The 24,550-nt window shown below is 46.2% G+C and overlaps 1 protein-coding gene and 1 long non-coding RNA gene across 3 annotated transcripts in view; one reads left to right on the top strand and one right to left on the bottom strand.

Moving 5' to 3' along the window:
- GDPD4 (glycerophosphodiester phosphodiesterase domain containing 4) overlaps positions 1 to 14,605 on the bottom strand; it is a 28,369-nt gene extending 13,764 nt beyond the window's left edge. Inside the window, exons 1-6 of one of the 2 annotated variants that reach the window (XM_017830186.1) lie at positions 14,398 to 14,605; positions 8,880 to 9,086; positions 8,181 to 8,284; positions 7,335 to 7,428; positions 2,218 to 2,277; positions 371 to 469 (exon numbers count right to left, since the gene is read on the bottom strand). In XM_017830186.1, the coding sequence (XP_017685675.1) occupies positions 371 to 469; positions 2,218 to 2,277; positions 7,335 to 7,428; positions 8,181 to 8,284; positions 8,880 to 9,062 (540 nt within the window). In that variant the 5' untranslated portion in view covers positions 9,063 to 9,086; positions 14,398 to 14,605. The remainder of the gene's footprint in view (positions 1 to 370; positions 470 to 2,217; positions 2,278 to 7,334; positions 7,429 to 8,180; positions 8,285 to 8,879; positions 9,087 to 14,397) is intronic. The other variant, XM_017830187.1, reaches the window with a different exon arrangement.
- A 217-nt stretch (positions 14,606 to 14,822) lies between these two features.
- LOC108504774 lies at positions 14,823 to 21,083 on the top strand. Its single transcript, XR_001877243.1, has 2 exons — positions 14,823 to 15,043; positions 20,895 to 21,083. It is a non-coding gene; the product is annotated as an uncharacterized LOC108504774 (long non-coding RNA).
- Positions 21,084 to 24,550: the final 3,467 nt, after the last annotated feature.

Below are 24,550 nucleotides of genomic sequence, written 5' to 3'. Positions count from 1 at the left end.
AAAAAAAAAAAAAAAAAAAAAAAAAAAAAAAAAAAAAAAAAAAAAAAAAAAAAAAAAAAAAAAAAAAAAAAAAACAAAAAAAAAAAAAAACTAAAAAAAAAAAAAAACACAGAAAACAAACAACAAAAGGTTATAACTTCCCAAACTGAGACACATAGCTTGAAACTCAGCCTCAGGTCTTGCTTTCCTTTCTCCCAGTAGGAAATGTTAAGTCATAATAAAAGTTTACTCAGAACCACATACCCTGACAGGAAAACCCATGTGAAAAACACCCACCAGAATATCTCCTACAGAATATCTTCCATCAGTTTTCACAAAATATTTCTATTCACACATTGTTCTTTCAAACAGACCTCCCAACTCCTCTTACCTGGAATGACAGGCGGACAGTTTTCCAGTGATCTCCCCAGAGTACAGCTAATGCAAAGAGGCATGCGATAGAGAAGCCCAGAACAAGAAACGTACCAATCTGGGGACACAAAGGAGTCATAAATCAGCTTCAGCATTTCTGCACAGGGTGTGCCATCCATCTGAGTCACAGGCTAATTTAAGCAGCTTGGTAAATTGTTTAGGATGCATGAGATTGACTTCCCCAGTTCAGAGAGATTCAATGGGACTAAAACTAGACCAACAGTGCTATCATTGTTTTTTCTATATGGCAAGACTGATCTCAATAGTTGGTTACCTAACTAAGCCAACCCTCAGGACTCCCTCTATAATCATTGGATAAAGAGGAATTTCCAGAGGTGATCCATTCCTGCTTGCAGTATGATGGAATATGCCTCTCTCAGTTGATACGGATGAAGCCTAGGTGACCAGCTTACATTAAATCCCTAACCTGCAGGTGGAATTCATCACTTCTAAGTCAGAAGTGACAAATTACATCCAAAAGGGACAGTAAAAAAATTCCTTAAGCTATGAGCTGCTCTGCAACAGGCTTCAGCAACAGCAAACATTCCCATAATTAAGAGATGAGAGTTCACTTTTCAGTCAAAAAGGTGAGGAGGTATCTTATTCTAGTCTTCAGCTTCTTCTTTGGTTTGGTACCAGCACAGTGGTGACGGGAGGCCCTTCTTGGTACATCATCTATCCGCTGACAACTATGGGCAAGCAGAAATTATACCAAAGTACCAAGGCCCTACCATTCTTCAGAGGATCTTCTATGGATCAACACCTTAATAGTCTATCCCTAATCTCTTGGATCCAAGAATGCCTTTCATTCTTTTTTTTTTTTTTTTTACAAATTATTCTACATCTTTCTCATTCTTCTGGAATCCTGTTTTCAATAGTAAAGATCCCTCAGCTTCTATTAGTTACATAAAGAAATACAGAATCAGTATCCACACATTCAGCTATTCCTTTCCACTGCAGGATTTGCAATCACATTACATTCTATCCTAGACTGCATGGCTAGAGAAGCATTTCTTAAATGCCTTACATAGCCCCAAGAATTGCTCAAGGATGATGATTCTAACATGTAAGTTTGCAGGAATAAATCTCTGAGAATTTATTTTTGTGCCTTCAAAACTCCAGGTGGCATTTCCCAAACCATAGAATAGAATTAGAGAATTCTACCGTTTGGGTTGGAAGGGACCTTAAAGATCATCTAGCTCCAACCATGGCAGGGATGCCACCCACTAGATCAGATTGCTTAGGCCCCATCCAGCCTGGCCTTGAACACTTCCAGGGAACCATCCAAAGACCAAAAGGCATGAGGCACCAGGATGCCTCGGAAAAGCTGTATTTCTCTTCTGCATAGAGAGCAGACACTTTTTTCACTGTTGCTGGGGCCTGCTACAGAAAATCATGCTGTGCTTCTCCTGGAAACTTCGCTTTTGACTTCATGTTACCATATGTAGATGATTCAAATATAGACATCTTCACCTGAATGAGTCACTGCAGGCACCTTTTAGAGTCAGTGGGGAAAAAAGGTTCTTTGAGTGTGATTCATCCCATCTTAATTTAGATGCCTATGACCAGCTGGATGAATTGCATCCTCAGAGGATTCATTTCCCTCCACTGAGTGAAAAAGGAATTTGAGTGATCAGCTCAGGTGGAGATATCATTCTTCTGGACATCTAAATCCTCATAAGATTAACCTCTTCCCTCTCTTCCTTCTCTTCCATAGTATAAGAGGTTTTCATGCAAAGAAATACCACACACTTAATTAATTTAAAGCGCAGATTAGAGTTACCAGAAAGCCCTGACTCTCCCCACCTTGTGACTCCAGTGCAGGTACAGCTGCTGACCTTCTGCAAGCAAACACATCGCGAGGACCTGGGAAATCAAGAAGAAATTGTATGCATCCTGGGGGAAGATGATGACGTGTGTTCAGTGAGGTACTTCTGGAGTTATTTTTGCATTGGGAAGTTACTTTACACTAGGTCTTCCTGCACAATGTCAAAGCTGTTTGCAGGACAGGTGCATGCAGAGAAATGTTTATTGCTACAGAAAAAAAGCTTCTGAAATGGTTAAGCATGTGTCAAGGCTGCCCTGCAGCATCAAAGACTTTTTCATGGCTAACAAATAATTGGACACTTTGGGGTACTCACTTTCAATGATTTTTCTTTGTGAGTACAGACTACGAAAGAGGAATGATGTCCAGGGTCAACAGCTATTGTATAAACCAGTACAGCACTAACCCTGATTATTTTCTGTGCATTGGTTGTGATTAGAGGTATATCAACCATGAGAGAGAGGTCAGGGAATAAGAAATGCCTCCAAAGCAGCACAAAAATACAGAGCAGACAGCAAACAAGACAATGCTCCCCCAGTAACCAGAGGGAATGCAAGAGACAGGCACATCTCAGATCAGAGAAAATTATCTTGGAGATTAAATTACTCCAGTTTTTGATGGTTGGCATGTTCCTTCCCTCTGATGGGAAGTTGGAGCCCTTGGGGAGGGTTCCTGTAATGCATAGTGCAAACCCCAGCCAAGACAGGGGACAACCCAAGATACCCTGAACACCAAGATGCCAAGGATGAGGTAAGTCAGCCCATGGCTTTGATGGAGTTTCTTCATTGTTCTACATTGTTCCAGACCTAAGCAACCAATGAACTTGGACATGAATTTCACCAGGAGAAGCACTTTGCTACTGTGAAAATGCACAGGTCTGTGTTCAGGAGTCTGAATGCCTGGGGCGAGCTTCCTGACCACTGTAAAGGATAATTTGGGGACCAGTATCACCAGATATCAGGGCTTAAAGAAAACTACCAGTTAGTAGACATCAGTGCTCCACCGAGGAGGATCATTTATGATGCAACTCACTCCAGACCTTAGGATAGTGGGATTGTATGAAAACAGGATGTATAGACTTAGGGGAAGAGGATCTTCTCTCCAGAAATGTAACTGCAAAGGAATGTAAGTTGTTTCCCACCCACCTACAAACACACTCTCTTTCCAGGATCATGCTGATTTGAAGGAAGATATAAGTCCAGGCTGGATAGGGCTTCGAGCAACCTGGTGTAATGGAAGGTGTTCCTGCTCATGATAGGGGGGTGGGAACTAGATAATCTTGAAGGTCCCTTCCAACCCAGACCATTTTATGATTCTATGATAAACTCAGCAATGAGTACAGATCAGCCTTTAAGTGATTCCTGACACACTGAGTTCCTTTAATGGAATCCTATACCCAGTATATGATGAGTAACAGTGGGAGCAGTTCGGAGAGAACTGAAATACTGCTAGAGATCTTAAGTTAGCCCTATTTAAATAAGCTATTTCAGGGGGAAAAAAATAAAGAAAAAAGACCCTTTGTTCCTTTTCTGCAAGCAATGTTACACAAAGACCTGGTCCTTGCATACAGTAAAAAGCCAAACAGAATATTCTGAGTTGGAAGGGACCACAAGGATCATCGAAGTCCATATTCTGCCTCCGTATAGGATCACACCAAGAATCACATCATGTGCCTGAGAGCATTGTCCAGACACTTCTTGAACTCAGGGCACTCTCTCTGGCTTGGTGCTGAGACCACTTCCCTGGGGAGCCTGTTCCAGTGCCCAGCCACTCTCTCGGTGAAGAACCTTGCTGACGAATGAGGACATGGAGGCAGGCACTTAAACACTCGCCTCACCTGAAACAGCTGCTCACTCAGATATTCACAAAAGCTGGATTCAGGACCTTACATTCCCTTTTTGGCAAAAATACAGCAACTCAGAACTTGTCTGGTACCTTAGTCTCTGAGGGATGGAAGTTTGAAATCACTTTCTGGATTTCAGTGTCAATTTGAGTTCTCTCAGTCTATGAATGGAGAGGCCACAACACATCTGAGCTCCTATACTTTGTACATTCACAAGTCACCTCCCCACCACCCTTAGAACAAACATGGTTGAACTGCAAAGAGGAAAATGCTATCTGTTGGTGTTTGAAAGTCTGAACAAGAAAAGATTTCTCTTCTCCGCTGAGCATGAACGGTTCTGTAATTAGACCCCTCAGCTTAACCTTTTAGCCCTAACGGGGATGAGAAAATTGTCTTGGGGAGTGAATGAACAATTGAATTAATTAAAATAGATTGTCTGAAAAAATGACAATGATGCATGTGGATGGAGACCATCTCTGTACAGACAGCTAGTGCTAGTTTGTGCAGCATTTTCTTCAGCCACTTGTGGCTAGTGGTCAGAAGCGTATATGCTTCAGAGGTTCACAATAAGGTCATGGAAGCAGGCATCCAGGCTGCAGTTGGGTGCCATCATTAAGAAAAAGGTATGGTGTTTACAAACAAAACCAGACCAGCCACTGGTTGCTATAAAATCTTTCTGCTCCAACAAAGGCATCAGGGTGCTCAGTTTTCAGATATGACAGGCCGCTCATGCAAAACACCACAGGAAAATATTGCCTAGGTGAAGGTCTCCAGTCCCTCCTGCAACAAGTGTGGGGATAGTCTCCATCCAACACTGTTCAACCAGAACCTGGAATATAATTCATTGTGGCAGAAACCTATTTGAAACATATTAGAGCAATCCAGCTATCGTATAGTGCCCACACTGACAGATTTATTTAGAAGTAGAAGGGCTGAGTTACACTTGCTAGCCTGTGAGGTTCCCAGTGTTTTGCTGGGTGGTCCATCAAAGCCTTCAGTGAAGGGAAAGCTCTGCAAACAGTGGTGGAGGGGTGGATTCCTGGTAGAGTCCTTCTCTGAAAGAGCCCTGCTGCAACGAGCATTGTCCAGCCACAGCTGCTACAATACCCTTCATGCTTTGAGATAGTGGGAGCATAAGTTATGGCAGCGATAACTTTCCTCGCTTCCCTTTCCTTCAAGACCTAATCCTATTCAAGGAACAGCCTCATGCCTCCCAATACCACCACTCGACATAGATGTATGCAGCAGTCTTGCCACATAAGACACAGTGGCACGGTGATGCAATCGATCAGGGCAAGTGCCCTTAGAAACACCAAACAGCTTTGGCTGGGTCACTTAACAGCTTCGCGAAATCAAGGAGAAAATGGAACTTCACTGCAGAGGCTGTGCTCAGAGCAGAGGAACATCTTCAAGTGTTTCTCCTGTTGTCTGATACCATCCAGACTATTTGTATTCTTTCAGGTTTATCCATGCTCACCCTTCTGAGGAAGGCAAATGTTGTTAGCCTCATTAGACAGAACTGAGAGGCTTGAGGAGAGAAGGTGGATGTATCTACAAAATAAAGAGTGAGACCAGGACTGACACTAGTTTCACTTCATAACTTCCATCTTCCTTTCTGACTTTACTTTGCCAATCACCTGCCCTGACAGTTTGCGGTCATCACATTGACCCTGACAAAGACATGAAACTCCTCTAAGAAAGTCCACTGCTCAGACATTGGCCATTGTTTGGACCCAGACAGAACATGACCAGGCTGACACACCAGCCCCAGAGGTCTTCAGGCTACTCAAGCCCAGGAAATCACGTGAAGCCAGTTTCTAGTATGTGCTATGGGGGGTTGGTATGATCCAGAGGTTGACTCCAGATCCACAACCTGCTGAGGCACAATCTCAGATGCATCTCTGTGACATGATCATCTCTGGCAAAGCTCTGAGTTGCCCTAAGTAGCATTGTAACCATCAAACCACCTACACTATTCCATGGCCACTGGAAAAGCAGGTACGCTTTCCTAAATAATAATCCCTGAGCCCTAGAGCCACCAGAGTGTTACAAAATCCTTGTAAGGAATTGTTCTTGTTTATCCTGCTCAGAGCTCAGTTAGTCCACATCTTTTGTGATGTTATTGATTGCTGTGGGCATGCCCAAGCAGCTGTCCTATTTATCACTTTGGGGGGTTATTGCTAGAACTAGAATAAAACCACTATTTACTTGTACATCAGTAGGGACAAAGAACACCAGAAACCATTTGTGTTAGGCACTGCATGGACAAAGTCAAAAGACATTCCCTGTCATGAGCAATTTACAGACTGACTATATGATGACACATCAGGGAATGGGTAAGAACAGCGGGAATGGATGATAAAAGGTGGTTGTCTTGGTCACAGAGGTGAGACAAAGCCATAACCTCACTCTCAGCACCTGGCATTTCAAAATGAAAGTTGGAGCAGGCATGAGACTGAATGTGGACTCCAATGTCTGGAGTTAAAGTGATTTCTTACCCTATAGCTCTGGATGCAGAAGGCAGAAACACAGGTGCAGATCTGTCTTTATTTGGGAGATTCCTTATGAGGGAAAGGACAAAGGAAAGGGATGAGTAGGTAGAAATTTTAGGGAAAGTTTGGGTTTGATATGTTTTCAGTAAACAAAGCAGACAGCAGATTAGAACTGAAGAGAAAATTTAACAGGATTTGGAAAAGTGAAGATTTCAGGAACCTCTTTCAGCATAAACTTCAGCAGCATTTTTCTGACCATGTCTGTAGTCTCTACCTGGAGAAAACCCTCCAGCAAAGCAGAGTGAGTCAAGGTAGGTTCAGTGATAACATTCTTTTTCCTCTAAAGAACCCTTTTTCCCAGGATTAGAAGAATAACTCAGCTGTGATGACGTATCACCACCGCTACATGACTCAGAGCCCCATACTTCCCTGCTGCCAAAGCAACAATTTTTAGCTTCCCCTAAATCTAAATCCAGCCACTGCTGGCTCAGCTTTCCTTGTGTTCAAGGAGAGATTGGACACATTTATCAAAGGCAAATCATCAAAAGAAGTCTCAGAAACTATATCTGGCTCAGAGACCCCTGAGCTAAAACTGGTCATCTGCAGGTGGATATGGGGAGAAAGTACCATAAACAATCATTGTGTTCCAAATCTTCCCCAGGCATCCACTGTCTCAGGATCATATGGTGGGCTAGACTGAGCTTTGGTCTGTTTACTTTTTAGGACTACAAGTCAAGGTCAGCTTACAACAAGCACTACTTACCAGTAACAGTGAGATGTATGTGAACAAGATTGAAGCCACTATAAGGATGACAAGAGACCAGAGAAACCAGAAGCCCAGATTCCCATAGTTATACCTAGAAAGGAATAAAATATTGTAATAATGTTTGTGGTTAGCATATGGACTGGAGGAGACTGACAGCCCTGTTCCTTGAAATTCTGAAATTTTCAAAGCAATGAAACAAAGAAAGAGGGAGGGATAACCTACCACATAACATGCAAAAGTGATTCAGAGCCTCCTTCCCAAAATTCCTGATTGCATTAACCACCAGACTAGTACGCCTTATTACACCTTTCCTTACCATAATATTTGAGCAGCTTTAATTTAGTTTTAGAGGCCAGATTTGCATAACTGTTGCCTCCGTAATACAGAAGGAAAGGACATGCATAAATCTCTGATGATTATTTCTTAATTTTGAGTCTGGGAACATGGAATTCTCTTCCAGCAAGCTAGCTGGTGCAATGCCTCAAATTCCAGCCATTACATTTCTTCAGGTGGAATGAGGGGGCAGGAGAGAAAGGGACTCAGAGAAGGAAAGAGTCATTTAGTCTCTTTCACTCACAATTTTTGGGATGATGATTCTCCCCTTTCTTCCAAATTCACACTTACACCTAAAAATTGTAGCCAAGCAAAAGGCAGACCCTCAGCACCTCTGAAGTCTCTGGACATTCAATTTGGATGCTGTGACCAAGAGTTTAAAATGCCAGACCTTTGCTTCATGGCTAAAGTGCCCTGTTGCAGCACAGATGCTGGGGAGGGTGCTCATCCCTTCCCAGTCATCCTGGTAACCTGCCCAAGGGGTGGGAGAGGAGGAAAAGAGGTACTTACCAGTCAAAGTTGTTGTAGTCATTTTTCCCTTCACCCCACGTGTATAGAAAGATCAGAGAACAGCAGAAAGCTCCAATGAGCAATGGGAAAAACAGGCATTCCCGCTGGAGAGGGAGAGGAAGGACAAGTGGTCAGAGCCTTGGCTACCCCAAAGCAATCAAAGAAAATGGTAGGTACTTTTAGGCTGTCCCTAAAATATGTGGCTTGGTGTTAGAATTCTAACTGAAGTAAATATAGAGAGGAATTCCCTCCCTGTCCCTTGTGACCAGGGGAATGTCCTCAAAAGTGTACTCAGAGGCACTTGTTTTCAGGGAAAACTCATAACTTCCCAAATGAACAGGATTTTAATTGTACTGCACAGCAGTTGTCTTTGCAATTCTTACTGCACACTCACCCCTAATGTTACTTCTTTAAATTGATTCCATGGCTCTGAGATGTTTCACTAGACAGGAGGGTTTGGTGCAAAGTCCTTCCCTGCCACCACACATTTGGTAGCTGCATGGTGGCACATATAAAACAAGCTTGCCACGGAAACACAGCAATTCATGAAGCACTTAGTACAAAATCTAACAGCCTGACAGATCTCAGTGGGCTCCAAATGATGTTGGGCTGGGATTGCATGACATCAACCCTTGTCTGCTTGGACTGCCTTGGCCCTTTACAGAAATCCATGTCTGTACTGGTTATGAGCTAATTTACCATCTTGCAGCAACACTTCCCGGGCTCGGTCCTTTGGCGCTGGTACCGCTTCCACCGGCAGCTGTAGAACCCAGCCAGGCAGGAGATGAAGGGCTGGTGCTCATACCTCTGCAGCAAGCGCCGACGTACCACCTTCAGCTTCCCAAACTTAAGCTTTTTGAAGCTGGTGGAACTGGCCTCCATCTGAGGTGCTATCTCATCTTCCTCCTGAAACAAGACCACAAGTTTTACAGGGAGACTGTAGCCCCCCTTTCCTGTTGGGTAACCTTTCCATATCAGAAAACAGGGAGGAAGTTTTCCCAAGAGGATGCTGAGACCAGCAGGAAACAATGCTGAGGACGCCCCACCTAATTTTATATACCAAACTGAGATGCCTAACAGAGAAGGACAGACATTGCAAATCCCCTCAGTAGTCACTGGTGCTCCTGGTTATAACCTACATGCTCTGAATCACCCCTGAGGAAACCTCTGCCTCCTTTTGGCTATACAGGGAGCTCTGGGAAATGAATTCATTAACTTAAGCACTCCATGCAGACTTTAAAATTATGTCAGAGGAACCTGAGCCTAGGCTTAGCCATGGGAATTATTCAACATCACTGTGACCTGTTTGAAACATGCCATCAATTTAACTACCTCATATAGAAAAGGCACTAAAATCCCCTCGGGTACACAGCTCTCTTATCCTGGCAAAACTGCAACACTGCAGAGACTGATCCCTTAAGAAAAAATTATTTCCTAGGTGAAATAACTTTACCTGGCACAGGTATTTAAGGATAGAAAGACTAGCTGTAAAGATATACATGTGGGAGATCTACTCATAATCATAATTTTAAGCAAAGAACTTGGTGGTAAATAGCAACCAATGCAGTTACAGTGAAGCAAATAGCACATAGTGCCAGGGAAGAGTGTTTCACCCAGCAGGGCACTATCAAAACTGCAAGGAAAGATTTAGAAAAAAAGTCTTGTGTGGACATGCAAAGAAGTTCAATTATACAGTTCTTTAGAGTACAAAGTCAGTCAGAGATGTTTTTCTGTGGCATTAATAAGTGCCATCACATCCTTGAGTCCATACCAACCATGTTCAAATCCAGGCACATCTGCTGCGAAGTCCCAGCTTACGACTCCAAATTTCTGTGATTTTTCTGATGTAATAATAAGAAGAAGAATGAACAGTATGCTGCACTATACACATGGATGAAATGCACACATAAAGTGTTTGCAAATAACTCAGATCCCAGTGTGTCTCTGCAGAAATCAGTGGACAAATCCTTGCAGAATGACATATCTAAAAAACTGACCCATTTGCAGAAGGCATGAATAAATCAGAGACACGGAACACAAGTTAAAACAGAAACAACGCACCCCTGGTACTCCTTCCAAATGCTCTAGCCTACTGGTAGCTGGAGTGCAAGGAGAGAGGATAGAAATGAAACAAAAAGGTGTTTCAGTTTGGACCACTACTAATTAAGCAGTGTTAAGTGTGCCATGTCCTGAATGCCTTCCTCAGATAGACGTGTCTGCCCATCCAGGACAGTCAGGGGGAATCACACACTCTTGGATATGATGGGGTCAAGCCATCCCTAGAAACTCAGCAGTACCAGATCCTGGCACCAGTAGATCACCACTTCGTAAAAAATTGATCTCATGTAGCAAGATGGTGATCCTGCTCTTGAATTCCCAGAGCACAGCTGGGGGGGTATGGGCATCATGCCACCTGTGAGTGATGCAGGTGACAGCTGATCCAGCTGGTTTCATCAGCTGGCCTAAAGTGCACCTGGCATAAACCCAGCAATTACCAAGTTACAACAGCCACATCTTCTGAATATATTTGAACCTTCAGAGCTCTTACCAGAAGGTTGTCACATGCCATGGGGTTGCAGTATTTGTAACCTCCTATAAGGATCCCTAAAAACATGAGTTCCCCTATCATTGAAACACAGCATCCACTCTCACTCAGCTCTTTTTCTTCAGCAATAGGAACTCAGAACACTAGACCAAAGCATTAGTTTTGCTGTCAGAGGGCCATGAGGTTTGTTACTCGCATTCCTGGGTGTGGGTACAGGGCTCACACATCAATATTTATCTATGAGCACACAGGGTTTGACAGGAAAAGAGATTATGGAGATCCTTGCCCACATCATCTGTCTGGCTGCAGCAGCATGTCAGGTATTAAATCTAGGTATTAGTATATCCCTCATAAAATCACCAGTGATTGAGATCCCACCATCCCTCAAGACAGGCTAAACTAGTCCTAACTAGCTTCTCTATTAAAAGCTGAGGGTTTTTTTCCCAGTATATGGTCTCTTGTAGTACAATCTAAGGATGTTATTTCGTGTCCTGTTTATGTTGGATATAGCAAACGGCTTAAACTTTTCCTCTGTTACATATTTCGTGTATTCACATGTCGATGCCTCTCCTTAAACCTTCTCTAGCCTGAACAATCCCAGCTTTTCTAGTGTTTCCTTGTAGTTCATGTTTCTTCCTCCCCAGACAGTCACCTGCTATTTGGGATTTCCCTTGCACTTCCCATGGGTTTTGGTACATGGTAGCCATAACAGGATGTGGTGAACCCACAGTCTCTCCAGGACAGACCTGTTTACCTATAGCACAGGCTACTCGATACATGCAGCATCCAGTTTCTCTCATGTATCAAACATCATCTGGCCTTGATCTTCTGAATGCTTAAATAATTCACCCTGGATTCTACCCCAGAAGCAAAGAAAAGGTGTTTTCAGTTTCATCATAGAATCACAAAATGGTTTGGGTTGGAAAGGACCTTAAAGATCGTCTAGTTCCAACCTTCCTGCCATGGACAGGGACACCTTCCACTAGACCAGATTGCTCAAAGCTCCATCCAACCTGGTCTCAAACCCTTCCAGGGATGGGGGAGACACAGCTTCACTGGGCAACATCAGAACATCATTTACGCATCAAACTACTTATAACATCATGATAATTAGAATTTAATGAACTCCTGCCTTAGTTTTTCCAAACAAGTCCCCTTTCCAACTCCAGGGGTTGTTGGGGAAGGGACCCTTCATCGTAGAGGAGGCTGGGGAAAGAGGGAGAGACGAACACAACCTCCTGTCCACAACCCCCTCCACCAACCCCTGGCTCTCCCAAAAACATCAGGCTGGCCAAAGAAGAGCAAAACACCTTTCTGTCTGGCATCCCCTGAACCCCCATTGGCTCTGTTGTCCAAGCAGTATCACTATGGCAGTAAGACTTTTCAGTATCAAGAGACTGAAAGGTTGTAACTTGCCCTCTGCTTTGGGCTTTCCCTTCTGCTGGCACAGCATCCCTCTGTCCCTCTTCTCCGGCCCTGCCCTTTCTTCTCTGCCAGAGACCTTTTCCCTGCTCTCCCAGTCCCCAGCAGACAGAGCTACTTCACCCAGCTGCTCCTCTGAAGTCTGCAAAGGGCCAAAGCACCCCACAAAGGCAATAAACCTGTGCAGGCCGGATAAATGTGCTGAAGCCAATGGTATGATGTTTAACAAGACCAAGTGCCAGGTCCTGCACTTTGGCCACAACAACCCCATGCAGCGCTACAGGCTGGGGACAGAGTGGCTGTAGAGCAGCCAGACAGAAAGGGACCTGGGAGTTTGGATTGACAGGAAGCTGAACATGAACCAGCAGTGTGCCCAGGTGGCCAAGAAGGCCAATGACATCCTGGCCTGGATCAGGAACAGTGTGGCAGCAGGACCAGGGAAGTGATTCTTCCCCTGTACTCAGCTCTGGTGAGGACACACCTCAAGTACTGTGTCCAGTTCTGGGCCCCTCAGTTCAGGAAGGATATTCAGGTGCTGGAGCAAGTCCAAGGAAGGGCTATGAGGCTGGTGAAGGAACTGGAGTACAAGACCTATGAGGAGAGGTTGATGGAGCTGAGGCTGTTTAGCCTGGAGAAAAGGGGGCTCAGGGGAGACCTAATCACTCTCTACAACTACCCAAAAGGAGAGTGTAGTGAGGTGGGGGTTGGTCTTTTCTCCCAGGTAACCAGCAGTAGGACAAGAGGGCACAGTGTTAAGCTGTGCCAGAGAAGGTTTAGGTTAGACATTAGGAAGAAATTCTTTACAGAGAGAGTGATCAGACATTGGAATGGGCTGCCTGGAGAGGTGGTGAATTCACTGTCCTGGAGGTATTTAAGAAGAGACTGCATGTGGCACTGAGTGCCATGGTCTAGTAGACGAGGTGGTGTTAGGTCAAAGGTTGGACTTGATGATCTCAGAGATCTTTTCCAGCCTAGTTGATTTTGTGATTCTGTGTGACTAGGGAATGAGAGCTACTGTGGCTGAAGTTGTCCCCTGTTCAAAAGAGAAATGGCTATGCATAAAAGACCTTGCAGTGACCTGCAAAGTGCATTCAAAAGTACAACCAGAAACCAGTGAGAGACCACTAAACACATTATACCACATCTACTGGGATCAGTGAGCTCTAATCCAAAGAAGAAATCACCCTTCCAAGCCCCAGATCATGACTTGATCTGAGGCTTCTCCTGCTCCCTCTGGGCATACAGAGGGCTCATCTAGCAAATGGGAGCCTTTGAGCCACTCTGCCCCATAGCTTTGGAGACTGCTGGGTCTCTTCTGAGGAACAAAGCACAAGACATGCTCAAGGCACTAGACAAAAGGTGATGCTTGTGTGGAGATGCAAAGAAAAGAGTTGACAGGGATTGGGAAGACCAGGGACAACTCATAAAATATTTTGGCTGCTTTACTCTGAAGGCAGTGACTCCTAAGAAGAGCTCATCTTCCTCTGCAGCTCTGCGAGATTCATATGTCTGTGATGCATTTACACTGAGCTGTTGCTGGTATCAGCAAACAGTCCAGTGGCAACTCCAAGAGAAGTCCAGGAGAAATATGGCAAGTCCCATGTAAGAATGAGGAAGACAAAGACAGACACAAGGACAGTCAGAAAGGTGCTTCTCAGCTTAAAATCTATTCAGCAAACTTGAATCCATTCACTGGGAAAGCCATGGGAGCAAAGAGCAAGCAGGAAAACATGCATCAGTAGGGCACCGAAGTTTACGACTCCTTCACAAGTGAGCCATGAAAGCATTAACACATGTTTTTCTGCTCCATAAACCCCAGGAACCTCAGGTTTTTCCCTGGCAAACAGAGACTTTGTTTGCTTGCAGATAAGAGTCCCCATAATCGCAGGCAGTCAGACAGAGCTGCTCCTTTCCCACTGCTTCACAGAGAGTGATGAAAAACATGGGGAATAGCCAAGGGGGAAGACAGAGGAAGGAGAAGGAGAGAAAAATCAGGAAACATATTCAGCCACACAACCTGAACGCTGAAAGCACTGCAGAGAGGAGCTTGCTTGAGAGGCCAGTGCATGAGCAAGGATTAAAATCTCGTGTCTTTTTGGGTGCTCTAGGGCTGGAGCATTCATCTTTCAAGGGACAAACAGCTACAGCAGCCAAATTTGCATTGGCCTATAGCTTTTTCCCTTGGGTCTTTCAAGTATTTCTTTCCTTTCCCCGGCATCTACCCAGGTTTCTCCCACACAACCATCTTACAACGCAGGAAGAAGTTGTAAGACACGCTCGACGAGGTGGCAGCAGCGGCGACCGAGGTACGTCCGGGGATGAGGGTCAGGTCAGGCTGCACGGGGGAGTTCCCGAGCTCAGGGACACCCGAGCAGCAGCAGCGCAGAGCCTCGGCAGGGCCGGGAAGTTCACGGCAGCCGATCGGGCGAGGAGCGGGCGGGGCCGGGAGCGCCGCGGCGGTTTTAAACCGCTGCCGGGAGCGCGAGGGACCCGGGGCAGCGAGCGGGGGCTGCGCGGGGGATGCGCGGGGGATGCGCGGGGGATGCGCAGGGGATGCGCGGGGGATGCGCAGGGGATGCGCAGGGGATGCGCGGGGATGCGCGGGGGATGCGCGGGGAGTGCAGTTTGCTCCAGGGTTCGTGCGGCGATTTGCGCGGGGGGGTGGCGGGGAGGGAGTTGCGCGGGCGGGGAGCTGAGGCGCTGCAGCGCAGGCAGCTGGTTCAGCCTCAGAACTCATGTATAAATGTGGGCAGGGAGGGTGCAAAGAGGATGGATCCAGGCTCTTCTTGGTGGAGCAATAGGCAGCCGGCAGAAACCGATGCACAGGAAGCTTCACGAATATGAGGAAAAACTTCTTTACCGTGCGGGTGACCATGCACCAGAACAGACTGTCCAGGTAAGTTGTGGAGTCTCCCTCACTGGAGATATTCAAAAGCCATTTGGATGATATTCCGTGCAATGTGCTCTAGGATGACCTTGCTTGAGCAGGGAGGTTGGACCAGATGACCCACTGTGGTCTCATCCAACGTTACCCATTCTGTGATTCTGGATGCAGGCTCTTTCCAGATATTACAAACACATTTTGCAGTCCACTGCAAGAACAGAGTTGGGGGAAAAAAATTTACATAGGTGACAGGAGTCATGTGAGGGACATGGAGATGGTAATTTCACCTGCACCATGCACCTGCATGGCCAGCATGTCCTAAGAATCTTGATGGTGTAGGAAAGCAGGAGAAAGGAGTGATGCCCACTTTGCCCATGCCATTATTTCCAAGGGATTTGGAGAGAAAGCGAACCCCATGCTAGGGAGATTCCTTGAGCCTAAGCTGAGCCTCTCCAGCATCTGCAGCTCCTTAGCCTGGAAATTTCTTGTGCCATCCCACCACTCTCTAGAGCATCATTTCCTGTCCTTTCCCCTGGGACTCTTCCACAGCACCACACCAACAGAAGCAAAGGAATAAAAACAACCTCCTGGCAAGCTGCTGGTTGATCACAATCACCATGAGCTGCACACACATCTTGCCACTAGCCAAAAAAGATCAGCAAAGACCATCTCCTAAACCTGCATTTCTACCTTACAGAGTCTGCCCAAGGCTCTGGATCCCACTCCAGGATCCCTTTTATTTGACTATCATCTGCCTTCAGTTTCTCTTCAGGAAATTAATGAGATTTAACATAGGAAATGAAAAAGGATCAAATAAAGTAGAGATAGTCATAATCTCTGATAGAAGATATACCCTATATCTTTTATCCTGCAGATGATAATTATAATTTATCACTAAGGCTTTCAACAGTTTCTTTATAAGCCCTAATTATACCTTACTTCTCTGTGGAATCCCAGGGGGTACGTACAGCCTGGGACAAACGTGTGCAAAGCATGTCTCATGCACTGTTAAGCTGTTGGCTTGAGATGGAGAACACAGCCATTAGCAAAAAAACCAACAGGGCTTAACATGGGAAACAATGAACAGCAGTAGGTGTAGGAGGCGTTAACAAGAAATAACGGCTCCATTTTTTGCACTACACCTCTAACACGTAGTGGCTGTGGTTTCTAAAGATATGGAGGGGTTTCCACCAAGGTTCATGTCCTGTGTTTTGGAACATCCCACCACACTTTGAACAGACACAAATGATCAAGCCCTTTTCAAACAAATACTGCCAAAATCCTGCATCTATTAAAGTTGCGCAGGGACTTATTCCCATCACAGAGGACACGCAGCAGGAGCTGTGCTGGAAATAGGTGGTGTGTCCTGCTCAGTCATAGGTTTAGATTAGATATTAGGAAGAAATTCTTTCCTGTGAGGGTGGTGAAGCACTGGCACAGGTTGCCCAGAGAAGCTGTGGATGCCCCATTCCTGGAAGGGTTCAAGGCCAGGTTAGATGAGGCTTTGAGCAACCTGGTGTTCCAATCCACTTAGATGCAGAGGGGAACTAGGTTCTAAAACATTCCCATATTTGAGATTAAGGCACAAATGAGACCAGATGCTGGATCCCAAAATGATAATTCAACTTTTTGTAACACAAAAGAGCAGAGACAAAAAAGGAATATAGAAAAGTGGGGAAACCTAAGGGTAACTGTTAAAAGCACAGGGCAGGAGTTACCACCACCATGAAATGCTGCTGGCTTGCAAGCTGGTAGATCTCTCTCTGCTGGGCCTCTTCCCTTGTCGCCTTGTATCCTCCAAGGAATGAGCTGAACCGGCAGGGTAACAGAGTGGCAGCAGCTCCCGCAGCAATCCTCAAACAACCCCCCCAGCAGTCCCCAGGCACGGCCCTAAATACCCTCCTCGTGGTAGCCCCTGGGTGCCCACTGCTCAGTTCACCAGTATCCCAGCAAAGCTCGCCTGGTACCAAGACGGGCCCTGAGTGTCCATTGGCTGGTTCCCCAGTCTCCAAGTAAGATCTGCCTGGAATATCTTATTTGGGAGAGTAAGTCCTTGCCACCTTTTTTTATTGTAACAACTTTTTATCTTTTTTTTTTTTTTTTGCTAGTCTGCCTGCCTTTGCCTGCTTGCTAGGTGCCTCCTGGAGCTTTTGCAAGTAGCTCGGCTCCTGCAGCAGCCTAGCTGTGGCATCCAGGCTTTTTAACTCCATGCTCGAGACAATGGTGAAGCAGACTCCATCTTGTAATCAGTCCACTACAGCTGGTCTAGTGAAAGGTGTCCCTGCCCATATCAGGGGGGTTGGAACTCGATGGTCTTAAGGTTCCTTCCAACTTAAACCATTCTATGATTCTGGGTTTGGCGCATGTTTGTACCCAATGTCCAGTCCCCAGGGATGGCTCATTATCCACAACTACTTGCAGAAACCTTGTTTAATCATACTCATCATCATTATAAATCACAGCTGGTTTTCTTCATCTTCAAAGCACTTTGCAGAATACATTAACAAATGTGTGCCCAGGAAATTACTGGCCAAGCCTCAGAGCGTTTACAATGCGTTTTATACAAATGCTTTCAGCTTCATCTGGAAACAGTCAAAGGGAAATAATTGTGTTTGTAAAAGGGTCTCACGGTGCTACAATAGGAGCCTGCAAGGAGCAAAATGAGTGTTTTGAATAAAGCTGAATAGTCGCTTTAAAAAAAATAAGGAAGAAAAAGAAGAGGTGGAGAAAGATTTTTTTTCACAAATGCCGTGTCTTTGGCTGGACTCAGGCATATTCTGATCCAGGTGTTCTTGGGTCCATAGGCACTTTCCCAGCATTGCAGAAATGAGCATGACACACAGGTATCTTTGGCCCTGCTGGTGCCAGACCCCTCAGCAGAGTCTTCCCTAGTTTTGACCCTGAGGTCCTTCATATACTTCATATATAACACATTAGCTTGGGTTATAGGACCTGTTATCTCAGTGGTGGGTACCCCTCCAGTAAGGAGAGAGCCTTTTGGGGAAGCTGGCATCCTTCCCCTGGGCAGTACAGGTAGGCAGAGGCAGAAATTAGCCCTAAAAAGGATCAGGAACGGTGACCTTCCATCTGTGACCACAAACAGACCTTCCATCACCCAGCCAGATGTTGATCCCAGATGGCCTCAGTGAGATATCCGTGCCTTGGTCTCACCTTCCTACACAAAGAGGGAATTAGGAGCATCGGTGAGCTCATACCTCCAGGTCAAGCCTGAAAACAGAGACTCAACGTGACGAGTTTGGGGTGCAATGCTGCTCCCCGCACTTCAGCGTGGTCAACAGGAGAAGGGGAGAGCTTTTTTCTCACCGTGCTCATGGCTGTGCAATGTCATCAGCAGCAAGCCGTGCAGTTGCGCTCAGCCCCGGGCTTTGCCCCTGGGTGGCCCGCAGCTTTCTAAGAAGTCGCTCTCCCACCATTGAAAAGCCACTGTGGGGAGGCAAAAAGTGCTTCCACGCCTCAAAGCCTGCCTGGGGAGGGGAGGAGGAGGAATAAATCCCTTGGAAAAAAAAATAAAAAGAGCTCAGAAAGGAGGGAAATATTTCTTTGAAGATAAATCCTACTTTGTGCATTTCAGCATGCCCTGGCTTGGGTCCCTCTCTGCTCCTGGGAATGCCTAAGCAGCTCTTTGTGCCCTGCTGTTAAGCAGAGACGAGGAGATTGGGACACAGCGTGGGGGACCCCCTCTGGCCCCATAGCCCCACCAAGGACTGCACACCACCACAAGCATCATATCTGAGGGAAGACTTTGCCTCTGAGCCAAGAGGGGGAAAGAAAAGAGGTTTGCGGATCGCATACCTCAGCTCAGCAGCTCTGCAGAGCACTATTCAGCCCGGACAAAGGACAGAGGCCCTGGATGGCCACTGCAATGAAGACACCGGCGCTGGCCCTCCCCCAAGCTGTGGGTGTTAAAGTTCAAGCCTTGGAGCAAAACACCCTGCAAGAAGGAAAAGAAAAGGGAGGAAAGGGTGCTTTCCATGTCACCAGCCAGAAATTTTTCCATTTAGTTGACAGTATCCAAATGCATAAGGGCCAGTCCATTTTTGCACCATAAGAATGTGGTTCTACTGTTCCCAGAGAAAAATCCCTTCCAGCTAATTAAACACTACCATATTTCTAAATAAGCCATGTCAGAAAAGTTTGGAACTCATTTCAGAGCAAAAGGATAGTCTGGCACACAAATCTCCTGACCTAACTCAAACTATGGGCTCAGCAGAGCCATCACCCAGAGCCTCAGTTTCCCAATTTAGATTTGTGCCAACAGTGCAACAAGAGCAGCAGATGAGGATTGTGTGGCACATTTGATTTTCATCCATATGAAACATGGAGTTTGTTTAAGCAAGGCAAGAAGATCAGTGTAGACAACCCATGGGCAGACCCTTGATGGACCGTCTCAGGGCCCAGGTCACATAGCCCAGTCAGATCTGCTGGATCAGCACCCATTAGCCCTCACATCCCAGCATCCTGGAGGACAGGAGTGATTTATTTGGATGCAGAGCTTGGAGTGGGTGTTTTCATTCCTCCTTTGGTCTTCCTAGAAGAGCAGTTAGAATCACGGAATCACTAGGATTGGAATAGGTAGGTCCTCTGACATCACCAAGTCCAACTATTAATCCAGCACTGTCAAGCCTACCACTAAACCATGTCCTCAGGTGTCACAGCTACACAGTTTTTCCAGGTGACTCCATCACCTCCCTAGGCATTCTGTTCCAATGCTTGACCATCCTTTCCATGAGGAATTTCTCCTAATATCTAATCTAAACCTCCCCTGATGCAACTTAAGGCCATTTTCTCTCATTCTGTTACTTAGGAGAAGGGACCCACCCTCACCTGACTACAGTTTCCTTTCAGGTAGTTGTAGAGAGCGTTAAGGTCCCACCTCAGTCTCCTTTTCTCCACGCTAAACATCCACTGCCCCCTCAGCCACTCCTCATCAGACTTGTGCACCACCTCCTTTGTTTTCGAGTGGTCACACTGATTGCCCAGCACAGCCAGCAAAGAGATATGGCACAACTCAGCTCATCCAAGAGCAGATGTCTAAATAGGACAGATGAATTCCCTTATACCACCTCCAAAGTGCCAGGGCAAGAACCCAGCCCACAGCAAAAGGCCATTCATCACTTAAACCCAGCAAGCCCATTTCAGCCCTGCCAGCTCAACTTCAAGGAACTTCTGCACCTTTGCATGGAGAGAAGAAGGGCACAACTGCCAGGGGGTTATCTCCCCCTTTCCTGTGGGTCTATCCCTGCTATCATACAAAGACAGCCACAGAAATTTTGCACATGGGGTGACTTAAAGCAGTCATGGAGACCATGGGCAGTCCCATGGGACTGTAAGACATGTAAGACACCAACAGGCAGTAGTTCCCAACCCCTCAGTGCCTCTTTCTCACAGAAGAGCCAAAAAATAAACCCTCCCACCCTCAAACAGCATTCATGATGAATTGCAGAGGAATAAGGGACATCATCAGCTTTGTAGCAGGTTGCCAACTGGCAGCAGGGAGGGAAGGAAGAGGTCACAACAATAAAGTACTAAGATGAGGGCAGGAAAATCTAGGGAATGGAGAAGGTAAAAGGATTAACATCATTCACCTGCATTTCTTGCAAGAATTGGGTTTTGCTCAACCAAAACATTCTTAAAAGCTTTGCAGGCAAAGAGAGCACTTAAGAGGCACCATGACCCCACAGAACCTCTCTGACAGCTTTAAGGCATGAATCAATTAAAGCAATCATGGAGCAAAGGTTAATCAGTAGCAAGTACATCTTAAGAAATAAGTAGTCTTTTAAAAAGCAACAGCTTTTGCCAATTCCCCCCTCCCCATTTTCTAAAGTGTCTTTCATTTCTCCAGCTCTGGAGACCTTCCAAACTAAGGTCAGTGATTAAGAGCAGCTGCCGAAAGGACCAGACTGGAATGGTGGCGGCAGCCGGGGCTGCGGCAGCAGAGAGGACCGGACCTGTAATTGTCACTGAGGCTCAGTGCTGTACAAATGTCTCGGGGATTGAAAACCATCCAGGGGCTTCCAGCCTAATTGGAGCAGATGGAAGCTGGAGAAACAAGGAATTGCTCACAGTTGCACTGGAGAACAGAGGAAATGAAGCAGGAGAGTAAGGCAAGGACTGACTCTAAAGCATTTCTGCACAAGCAATGAGACTCCAGCCTGAGTGTGTGGGCATAAAGTGATGCTTCGAGCTGCTCCCATCCCGTGCCCTGCTTGCAGATATGTGCTTCTTTCTTCTTGCACCCAACATTGGAGCTGACGTCAAAACGGCCCCCATGTGCAGCAGCCACAACCTCATTCACACATGTACACACACCCCCACCCCACCCTGCCCTATTTCCCTGCCTGCTGCTATTATAGCGCACCACCATCACAGTTAACTTCTTACTCTGTCACCTTTCCATGCAACTGTTGACGAAAGAAAAGAGCTGGTACACTGTGGTGGCCCCAAGAGGCTTCTTTTAGCACCAGACCTACAGAGGATGAGTCCCGGGACAGGGTTTCTCATCTCTCTCTCTTGCTACTGCATTGTGGATTCACATAGATTACAACTGCCCAACCATCAGAAAGGACCCGGGCCAGGAGGATGGAGAGTCAAGCCTGACCCTGAGAGCAGGTTCTCATCATGTCCCATGTTCCCTGGGGACACCACAAAGACTGGCAAGGCAAACAGTGACAGAATAGGACCAATATGAGACCAGGACATGGGTGTATTCATAAAATCAACGAATCACAGAATGGACCTTCAAGTTCAACTGTCCCTGCCCATGGCAGGGAGCCATGGGCAGGGACATCTTCCTGTTCAATCCACTAAATTCCACTGCTTCTTCTTCTTCCCTCCTGTTTTCCTGGAGACGGCAAAAAGTACAGCAAATGCCAATGTCCTGCTGGTGAGGAGAATTACAGGGAACATGACCCACAGACAGCCTCCTTTTACTGGGATTTTATAAAATGCCAAGCCCTCAGCCACCAAAAATGAGCCAGCTGTGGGTCCTCCTTTGAATGCTGCTGGAAAAGCAGTGTCCAGCAAGTAAAGACCAGGATGAGGACAAGGTGATGAATAGATGAGCACCTGCAAGTAGGCTGCTCAGCTCCCTCACACAATGTGTCCGTAGCTGGAGCAGAGGTTGCAATGTGGAGCCAAGACTGTTTACCCTCAGGACTCATCCTGCCATGAAGGCATGGTCCAGACTCCATCACAAATTATGTCTCCATGCTGCTCTACCCAAACCAGCTCCTTTCTTTCCTTTCAGTAAGACCCGGAACCCAAAGGATCTTCCCAACTTTTTATCCTACCTGCTCATCAAAAACATAGCCCAAGACCCCTTTTTGTTGCACGCCACAGGGTGTCTCTGGGGCAGTTCTACAAACCAAAACATAGGAGATCATTCCAAGATGAGGTACAGACCCCTTCCTGCAAAATATCCCGAGACATGGAATCAGGTTTGGACTGAAGCCAGGCTATTGCTGCACATGTGCATGGTGTTGCAGTCTACAGGGAATAACCACCCCAGAGCTTCCTGCAGCCTCCCGTCCCCCATGCAAAGCCACCAAGCTGGGGCTGTGCCACTGAGCAGGATCTGCTCCAGAGTGGAGCACATGTGTCTCAGCTGATGGGTGGTAACTCAGAAAGGTTTGCCAGAAGGAGGGCTTCTGGCCTTCCACACTGCAAGGAAACGAAGAGCACACTGTCAAACTGCCACAGGCTTCTAAAAAAAACCAAAAAACAAAACCAAACAAAACAAAAAATCTGAAACAACTTTCTCTTTCTTCTTTATTTTGGCTGATACTTTATCACACTAAGCAAAGCTGCACAGTAACAACTTTCACAGAGGTACCTTTTGAGATGTAGGCAGTCTCACAACAAGCTACAATCACCAAATTTAAAAAACTATATTTTCATTACAAGTGATATATAAAGCTCAAAAGACACCATTTGGTCACCTCCTTGGTCCAGTGTCATGGAATAAGGAAGTCACAAAACTGGTCGTGAGAACAAGCTTTGTGTTTGTACTCTCTGCAAGGATTTCAAATTGCCCTGAAAATCTTGCACACCTTTTAAACATTTCAATAGCAAAGTTAGAAAAGAAGCAACAGCTTTGGCTCCCTTCACATTCAGAACATTTTTTAATTAAAATCCAGCTGGTGTCATGGTACATTATGCCTTTTTTTGTTGTTAAATGCAGCTTAAAAGCCCTGAGAAGCTGTAGGAAATTATTTCTGGTCTCTCTTGTCCTTCTACCTGGTGTCACCTCTTAGGATTTATCAGGGGATAAGTCCTGAGACGTGCTACATTGTGAGGTCAAGATTCCCAAAGAAAGTGTAGAAGTGAAGAGAAGGTCATGTGCACTAGTGGGTGGACCTCCAGCTAATCAAAGTTTGGACTTCGCAACTCAAAGTTGGCCCAGTGCCGGTCCCCAGGTTCATATCAGCTGAGTGCCTGATCCTGAATTAAAATTCACTCTTTCCTAGAAGTGAAAATTCCCCTGTTTCATTGCTAACTGTGGTTACACCTACAGATAATGTGGAAGCATTTGGACAACAACAGCATACTAAAGCCAGGGCCAAATCCTGCTTTCAGGTGCGAACCGAACTGCTCTCCAAACAGTTGCCCATCACAACTCTCAGCGTGATGTGCAGCGGCGGGGCAGATGGTGGACCACAGTGTTGCTTCCAGCCTTTCTAACCAGGTCCTGATTATTTACAGCTGTTCCCAGATGTTACCCTTTCACGGGTTATTTGTTATCGAGTCAACCTCCCCGTTCACACGCTAGGCGAGTTCAGAGGAAGAAAGAGAGAGGCTCCTTTCTCCCTTTTACTATGGAAACAGCCCTTTATCCCAAGAATTGCAAATGCTCAGCCGACATTTCCCTTCTCACTGCCCCGGCTACAGCGACCCCACCAGCCACCCACCGCTCACGGCTCATCCCAGCTCCCGTTTCTCCTCTTAACAGGTCACAGCCAACTTATCCAGCACGGACCCCAAGTGAAGCAGAACTGCCGAGCACCTTCTCCTCCGCAGCAAAACACCAGAAACCTCCCTGCTCACAAATCACCCCCTTCCCTCCCTTTTTGTTACCGTTTCTCCCTATTCTCCAGCTCCCTGTGCTTTGTTTCTCACTGCAACCCAGGCGAGAGCCGGATCAATCACCCGCTGCCACATCCCAACAAACACACTCAAAAGTCCAAAGATAACAAAGGAAAAGTGATAGAAATCCCTCCACCTCGGTGATAACTTTCAAGGCAAGCAGGAAAGAGCAGGCAGAGATGAAGTTCAGCAGGCAGGAGCATCTTTGAGAGTTAGGAGAGGAGAAGTAGCTTACCTTGCCGTGACGCACATGGAGGGGTTATTTTTGTTTTCCGCTGCACTTGGATTGCTGTGTCCTTTGCTTGTGACACTCCGGGACTCGAATGGTGGCACCGCTGTGTGACACCCGGTATTAGGGAGGCTGCTGGAGCCGTCCCTCCCACGGTAGGAGGGGCCATGAGAGGCTTAATAAATTCA

This window comes from Lepidothrix coronata, unplaced genomic scaffold, assembly GCF_001604755.1.
Source record: "Lepidothrix coronata isolate B3197 unplaced genomic scaffold, Lepidothrix_coronata-1.0 Scaffold174, whole genome shotgun sequence".
Taxonomy (NCBI): domain Eukaryota; kingdom Metazoa; phylum Chordata; class Aves; order Passeriformes; family Pipridae; genus Lepidothrix; species Lepidothrix coronata.
This window is presented reverse-complemented; position numbering and strand designations above follow the sequence as displayed.